At 48.5% G+C, this 8,429-nt stretch overlaps 1 protein-coding gene across 1 annotated transcript in view; it reads right to left on the bottom strand.

Moving 5' to 3' along the window:
• The window catches only part of stpg2 (sperm-tail PG-rich repeat containing 2), a 199,377-nt gene extending 191,380 nt beyond the window's left edge, over window positions 1–7,997 (bottom strand). Inside the window, exon 1 of the mRNA XM_052041076.1 lies at window positions 7,765–7,997. Within this exon, the coding sequence (XP_051897036.1) occupies window positions 7,765–7,876 (112 nt within the window). The 5' untranslated portion in view covers window positions 7,877–7,997. The remainder of the gene's footprint in view (window positions 1–7,764) is intronic.
• Between the last annotated feature and the right edge of the window lie 432 nt (window positions 7,998–8,429).

Here is an 8,429-nt window from a genome sequence, read left to right on the forward strand (position 1 = left end):
AGGCTTGTGAGGCAAGATCTTCCCTTCACAAAGCCATGCTGGCTGTCCCTAATCAGTCCATGATTCTAAAGGTGTTCATAAATCCTATCCCTTAGAATCCACCACAGACGTGAGACTCACCGGTCTATAATTCCCTGGCCTATCCCTATTACCTTTTTTGAACAAGGGGACAACATTCGCAACCCTCCAATCCTCCGGCACCACTCCCATAGACAACGAGGATTCAAAGATCCTTACCAGCGGTTCAGCAATCTCCTCCCTAGCCTCTCGAAGCAGCCTGGGGAAAATCCCGTCAGGCCCCGGAGATTTATCTGTCTTAATATTATTTAACAACTTCAACACATCCTCCCTCTTGATATCAACAACCTCGAGAACATTACCCACACCAGCACTCCCTTCCGCATCATCAAGACCCCTCTCCCTGGTGAATACCGAAGAGAAGTACTCATTGAGAACTTCTCCCACTTCCGCCGCCTCCAGGCAAATTCTCTGACTGCAGACTGCAGATGTTAGGGCAGGACCCCGATGCAGGGTCTCGGGCCAAAACGTTGACTATCCCTTTGCCTCCGCAGATGCTGCCTGACTCCCCACCATTGGTAGTATCTACAGGAGGCGGTGCCTCAAGAAGGCAACATCCATCATCAAAGATCCCCACCATCCGGGCCGTGCCATCTTCTCACAGCTACCATCGGGCAGGAGGTACAGAAGCCTGAAGTCCCACACCACCAGGTTCCAGAACAGCTACTTCCCTTCAACCATTCAGTACTTGAACCAACCAGCACAACCCTAATCACTAACAGCTTAGCAACATCATGACCACTTTGATCAGTTTGCACTAAAATAGACCATTTTTTTTTGTTCTAAATGTGTTCTTTCTTGTAAAAATAGTGTATAATTTATGTTTAATTCATTATTTTCTTGTGAATGCTGCTTATCTGATGCTATGTGCCTGTGATGCTGCTGCAAGTAAGTTTTTCACTGCACCCGTGCACACATGGACTTTTGCATGTGACAATAAACCCAACTTTGACCCGCTGAGTTCCTCCAGCAGCTTGTTTCTTGCTCCAGATTCTATTTATTTTGTCTCGTGTATTTTTCTCTCAACCAACATCATGAAAGCAAATCACCTGGCCACTAATACACTTATACATGTGGGATCTTGCTGTGCACAAATGGATTGCCATACTTCCCACATTACAACAGCGATGCATTTCAGAAGTACTTCACGTGCTCTAAAGGGAGGTAAAAAGGTGCTATATGTTACGAGCCAGGTTGCTACTTGGTGAATATCTCTTTAAGGCACCTGGACAGTAGTGTAGTAGTGTGTGTGTGTGTGTGTGTGTGTGTGTGTGTGTGTGTGTGTGTGTGTGTGTGTGTGTGGTGTTATCTAAGGATTGCAAGACTGTAACTGGAGCATACTGGCAGTTTGCACAGAGAGAGAGCAAGAGAGAGAGAGAGAGTGTGAGAGGCAAGAGCAAGAGCAAGAGAGAGCGACACTGACTGCCGGTCTCGAGAGAGAGTGAGAGAGAGCGAGAGAGAGAGACTGACTGCCTGTCTCTGTATCTATGGATGAAGAACAATAGCTGTGTCTGTCACTATGCAATCCATGTATGGATTTTTGGAGCAATCTGTGAAGTCCACTTTGTCGTTAACCTGTACTGGAAAGCAGTTATTTCTGTGGGTGGCCACGCATCGAGTGCCCTCGGTGTGGCAGATACTTCGGAACAAAGCAGCAGACATCTTCGATGATTGAGGTGTCGTATGGGTTCCATCATGGAACATGTGGATTTCGTAAATTCTCTCTCCATTCTCTCTACGTTCTCTCCAGTCAGCTGTGATTTTGCAAAAGCCTTTGCTCACTTTCTACCTTATGACTTGCTGAACTGAACTTTGAGAACTACTCCTAGACTTGGGGTTTGGGAATTTGCCACACACACACTTAGAGTTTATTTTTGGGGTCAATGTTTAATATCTAACGTTTTTATTTTTCTTATTATTACAAGTAGTTATTAATAAATAGTTTCTAACACTTATACATGGCTCGGTGTGTTTCTATTGTTACTGGTATGTAACATAAGTAATTGCAGATCTTTCCCTTTACTTTCCAAGTTGGACTTGTGACAATTAGAGGCAGGTTAATGCACGGATTCACAGGGAGGGGGGGACAGGCTGAGTGACTCCTGGGAAAAGGGGGAGAGATCCCCAAGAAGCTGTCAGGTGGTGGAGCCAGGGCTTGGATCAGGAATAGCCCAGTTTTTTTCCTTCACTGTCATGTATAATTTATGTATAACATGTTCTGTATATTGTCTGAATCTATGCCATAGAGTCACACAGCACAGAAACAGGCCCTTCGACCCAACTCATCCATGCCAACTGTGTTGCCCAGCGAACTAGTCCCACCTGCCTGCATTTGGCCCATAGCCCTCTAAACCTCTCCTATCCATGGACTTATCCAGATGGCTTTTGAATGTTGCTAATGTGCCCGCCTCAACCACTATTTCTGGCAGCTTGTTCCAAATTCGCACTACCCTTTGCGTGAAGAAGCTGTTCTTGTGATGCTGCTGCAAGCAAGTTTCTCAGTGTACCTGCACCTCACCGTACATGCACATGACAAGAAACTTGACTTGACTCAGCATAGAATTCCCCTCCCTAAAAGAAAAAAGGCTGAGATGCACTAGTTGACTTTAGTGTCCCCTAAAACCAGCTGAGATGTGGGTCCCAGGTATCCCCAGAACAGCCCAGCTCCTGGGAAGAAGTGTCCAGCAGCATCATCAAACAGTTTGCAGTGAATACGGGAGCACGTGGTAACACTGAGACTCTGCAGAGACCGAGGCTGTGGGCTGGAAGTGAGACCCCACCCTTCCACCATCCATCTGGTCTCAAGAGTTCACCCAATGCTGGGTCCGAGGCCCACCCAGAGGTGCTCATGTTTATCAAGGCCTTCACAGCTGGGCCTAGCATCAGTGAGCTGACTCCCTGATTGTTCTGGCACTAGAGACAAGACTGGATCTGGCACTGGAGTCCTAGGGATGGGCTGGGCCTGGGTCAGGGAATCAGAAGCTCACGGACAATACATAAAATGCTGGAGGGACTCAGCAGGTCAGGCAGCATCTATGGAGGGAAATGGATAGTCGATATTTCGGGGCAAAGCCCTTCACCTGGTCCAAATGAAGACCCAAAATGTTGACTCTCTACTTCCCTCCACAGATGCTGCCTGACCCACTGAGTTCCTCCAGTATCTTGTATGTGGCTCCAGATTCCAGCATCTGCAAGTCTCTTGTGTCTCCAACTCGGGGACAATGTTGGGCCTGGATCCAGTTTAGGTCCATATCCAGGCTCTACATCCAGGGATACTTTACTGTGAGCAGAGGTTTATCACTGAGTTACTGAAGATGAATGAAGAAGTATTCACAGGCGACACAAAGGTTGGTGGTGTTGTGGATAAGTGTAGAGGATTGTTGAAGGTTGCAGAGGGACATTGATAGGATGCAGAGCTGGGCTGAGAAGTGGCAGATGGAGTTCAATCCGGAGAAGTGTGAGGTGGTACACTTTGGAAGGACAAACTCCGAGGCAGAGTACAAAGTTAATGGCAGGATTCTTGGTAGTGTGGAGGAGCAGAGGGATCTGGGGGTCCATATCCACAGATCCCTGAAAGTTGCCTCACAGGTGGATAGGGTAGTTAAGAAAACTTATGGGATGTTAGCTTTCATAAGTCGTGGGATCGAGTTTAAGAGCCGCGAGGTAATGATGCAGCTCTATAAAACTCTGGTTAGACCACATTTGGATTACTGTGTCCAGTTCTGGTCACCTCATTATAGGAAGGATGGGGGAGCGTTGGAAAGGGTGCAGAGGAGATTTACCAGGATGCTGCCTGGTTTAGAGAGTATGCATTATGAGGAGAGACTAAGGGAGCTAGGGCTTTATTCTTTGGAGAGGAGGAGGATGAGAGGAGACATGATAGAGGTGTACAAAATATTAAAAGGAATAGATAGAGTGGACAGCCAGCACCTCTTTCCCAGGGCACCAATGCTCAATACAAGAGGGCTTTAAAGTAATGGGTGGGAAGTTCAAGGGAGACGTCAGAGGAAGGTTTTTTACCCAGAGAGTGGTTGGGGCATGGAATGCGCTGCCTGGGCTGGTGGTGGAGGCTGATACATTGGTCAAATTCGAGAGATTGTTAGATAAGCATATGGAGGAATTTAAAATAGAGGGATATGTGGGAGGAAGGGGGTTAAGATAGTCTTAGGCGAGGTTTAAAGGTCAGCACAACATTGTGGGCCGAAGGGCCTGTATTATGCTGTACTGTTCTATGTTCTATGTTCCTAACGAAGAAGAGTGATGAGAAGGCGACAAGTCCCAGGGGTGCATCAGTTAGTATTGCTACTTCACAGCTCCAGGGACCTAGGTCCAATGTTGATCTTGGGTGCTGTCCATGTGGAGTTTGCATGATCTCTGCTTGACTGTATAGATTTCCCCAGGTGCTCTAATTTCCTCCCACATCCCATAGATGTGCAGGTGAATCATCTGTTTAAATCAGTGTGGCTCAGTGGAAAAAAGAATTAAAGGAGGGAGTGAATCAAAGGAGGGAGTTTATGACTGTGAGAGAGAGTACAAAGTGCAGGACTACTGTGGAAAGTAGAGAGGACAATGGGGCTGATGGGATTGCTCTTCTGGGAAGAGGCATGGATCCAAAGGGCTGAATGGCCTCCTTCTATCAGTTTTAAGTAAGGTAAATGTTTGTCCTCGAGAGGAATGTGAGAACAGATTTCTTTTAAAACATTACATTCCAAATAAGATTTTGTTTTGAATTTCATGGAGTATCTTCAGCATTAGTATCTGAGAATAATCTCTGGGAACCCAATGCCTTCTAAAAAATTCCCAGATTTTGGGAATGGGTAACCAGCAGATCCTGAATTAAAATTCCTTACAATTCAGTTTTCCACTTTCACATATAATTTCACACAACATCTGCAGGAGACAGTGGCTGCACTGAACCTCTGGTGTCCTGAGGATAAGATAAGATTTCTTTATCAGTCACATGTACATTGAAACACACAGTGAAATGCACCTTTTGTGTAGAGTGTTCTGGGGGCAGCCCGCAAGTGTCGCCACGCTTCCGGCGCCAACATAGCATGCCCACAACTTCCTAACCCCTACGTCTTTGGAATGTGGGAGGAAACCAGAGCACCCGGAGGAAACCCACGCAGACACGGGGAGAACGTACAAACTCCTTACAGACAGCGGCGGGAATTGAACCCGGGTCGCTGGCGCTGTAAAGCATTACGCTGACCGCTACACTACCGTGCCTGATGAATTGTACGAAGGAACTTGTGAAAATCAAAAAAAACTGCAGATGCTGGAAATATGAAACAAAACACAGAAAATGATGGGAATATTCAGCACGTCAGGCTGCAACTGATGGGAAGAGAAACAGTCAAAGTTTCAGGTCGGAGACCCTTCATCAGAAGGAAGGACCCTGTTGTGGCCCCACCCATGATTACCCTCCCTACAAGGAAACTGGTAATTGGTTGCCAATAATTACCATCACCTGTAACAAGATACAGCAAAAAGATTGTTTTCATATCTTCCAGACAGATCATTCCATACATAAGCACATGGAGGCAGTACAAGAGGAAAACAATAACAGAAGCCCACCCATAACCAGCCCCACCCACATATTCCACACATAAACCTATGCACAAAACCTTAACAGTCTCCTCTCCCTCACAGATGCTGTCTGACCCACTGAGTTCCTCCAGCAGACTATTTGTTGCTCCAGATTCCAGCATCTGTACAGGGACACAAGAGACTACAGACTCTGGGATCTGGAGTGACCCACAGGATGCTGGAGGAACTCAGCGGGTCAGGCAACATCTGTGGAGGGAAACGGACTGTCAACATTTCAGATGGAGAAACAAAGGGCTGCAGATGCTGGAATCTAGATGAAAAACACGATGATGCTGGAGGAACTCAGCAGGCCAGGCAGCATCCGTGGAGAAAAGCAGGCGGTCAACGTTTCAGGTCAGGACCCTTCTTCAGGACTGAAGATAGGAAAAGGGGAAGCCCAATATATAGGAGGGAAAAGCAGAGTAGTTTTAGGTGGACAAAAGAAGGGAGGCAGGGTGGGCACAGGGTGGTGATAGGTAGATGCAGGTAAGAGATAGTGATAGGTAGGTGCAGGGTAGGAGGGGAGAGCAGATCCACCAGGGGATGGGTCAAAGGTGAGGAGAGAGAGAAAAAAAAGGTTGAAAAAAAAGAGGCTAGGAAAGGGAAGAAGAGAAGAAGCATGGTTGGGGGGGGGGGGCGCGTTGTGGGGAAGGGGGGTGGGGATTACCTAAAATTAGAGAATTTAATGTTCATGCCGTTAGGCTGCAAGGTTCCAAGACGGAAAATGAGGTGCTGTTCCTCCAGTTTGCACTTGGAATTCTCCTGGCAGTGGAGGAGGCCGAGGACTGACATATCAGTGATAGTGTGGCAACAGGAAGATGCAGATCACGGTTACGGACAGAGCGCAAGCGTTCTGCGAAATGGTCACCTAGTCTGTGTTTGGTCTCACCAATGTAGAGGAGGCCAAAGGTGGATGGAGACCCTCCATCTGCATTGAAAGACAACACATTGCTTGCCAGCTCTTGTTCCATCCCTTCCTTTTACCTCTTTATACTGGCTAATTCCCCCCTATCTTTCAGTCCAGATGAAGGGTCTCGACCCGACACATCGACTGTCCATTTCCCTCCATAGATGCTGCCTGACCTAACGCACACATTAAGTACTGGAGGTACTCAGCAGGTCAGGCAGCATCTGTGGAGGGAAAGAAACTGTTGACGTTTTGGGTCGGATGAAGGGTCTTGGCCCGAAACGTCTACAGTTTCTTCCCCTTCACAGATGCCGCCTGACCTGAGTTCCTCCAGCATCTGGTGTGTTGCTCACAGGTGGATAGGGTAGTTAAGAAAGCTTATGGGATGTAGCGTTCATAAGTCGTGGGATCGAGTTTAAGAGCCATAAGGTAACGATGCAGCTCTACAAAACTCTGGTTAGACCACACTTGGAGTACTGTGTCCAGTTCTGGTCGCCTCATTATAGGAAGGATGTGGAAGCATTGGAAAGGGTGCAGAGGAGATTAACCAGGATGCTGCCTGGTTTGGAGAGTATGCATTATGAGGAGAGACTAAGGGAGCTAGGGCTTTACTCTTTGGAGAGGAGGAGGATGAGGGGAGACATGATAGAGGTGTACAAAATATTAAGAGGAATAGAGTGGACAGCCAGTGCCTCTTTCCCAGGGCACTAATGCTCAATACAACAGGGCATGGCTTGAAAGTAATGGGTGGGAAGTTCAAGGAAGATATCAGAGGAAGGTTTTTTACCCAGAGAGTGGTTGGGGCATGGAATGCGCTGCCTGGGGTGGCGGGGGAGGCAGGTACATTGGTCAAATTCAAGAGATCACCAGATAAGCATATGGAGGAATTTAAAATAGAGGGGTATGTGGGAGGAAGGGGGTTAGATAGTCTTAAGTGAGGTTTAAAGGTCGGCACAACATTGTGGGCTGAAGGGCCTGTATTGTGCTTCACTGTGCTATGGTTATGTGTCTCCAGCCGCCTCCCACAAGAAACCCCAGCCGTCCACTTTGTCCCGCCCACATCAAACCACAACAAAAAGCCCGCGCCACAGACCCCACCCGCCAGAGCAACTTTCGGTTTTGCCCAGCGGACGTTACCGCGTTCCTGAACAGCGAGGTGAGCGCGTCGTTCACCGCAGCCTGTTGCTCACCCCCTTCCCTGCACTTGCTGCCGCTGGCGTTGTAAGAGGCGGGGCCCACGGCCGGCCCTGTGCTGCCCAGCGCCGAGGCGAAGATCGTGTCCCGCGGGGCTCGGTCGTACATCTGCCCGGCGGGTCGAGCGCCTTGGGGGCGGTGCCGGAGGTGGCGAAGGGAGAGGTTGGCTGATGAATTCCCTGGGATCAGACACGGCTCCGGTCAGCCAAAGTCATGGACTAAAGTTGGCTTCAAGGGGAAAGAAGTGCAGAGTTAGTTGGTTCATCCGCTGGAGAAAAGTATTTTCGAGCCGGGCTGTTTGTTGCTGATGTCTTAACCGGTCAGGGCAATTGGTTGTGCTGGCTGTGTATCAGCTCTCCATCTCAGTGTATCAGTCAGTGTATCCACGATGTATCTCTGAGCTGTCCACGATGTATCTCTGAGCTGTCCACGATGTATCTCTGAGCTGTCCACAATGTATCTCTGAGCTGTCCACAATGTATCCCTCTCACTGCATTGTTAGATTGTATCCGCGTTACTGTGTCGCCGCTGCCATGGAGACTGGCGCTAGCCTCCGCCGCCCCGCCCCCGCCCCCGGGGCCGCTCTCTGCTTCCTCCTCTCCGGCTTTGAGGTTGAGGCTTCAGCCGGTAACAGTTCGGCTCGCCGCCCTGCTTGGAACAC

Source organism: Pristis pectinata, chromosome 2 (assembly GCF_009764475.1).
Source record: "Pristis pectinata isolate sPriPec2 chromosome 2, sPriPec2.1.pri, whole genome shotgun sequence".
Lineage (NCBI taxonomy): Eukaryota > Metazoa > Chordata > Chondrichthyes > Rhinopristiformes > Pristidae > Pristis > Pristis pectinata.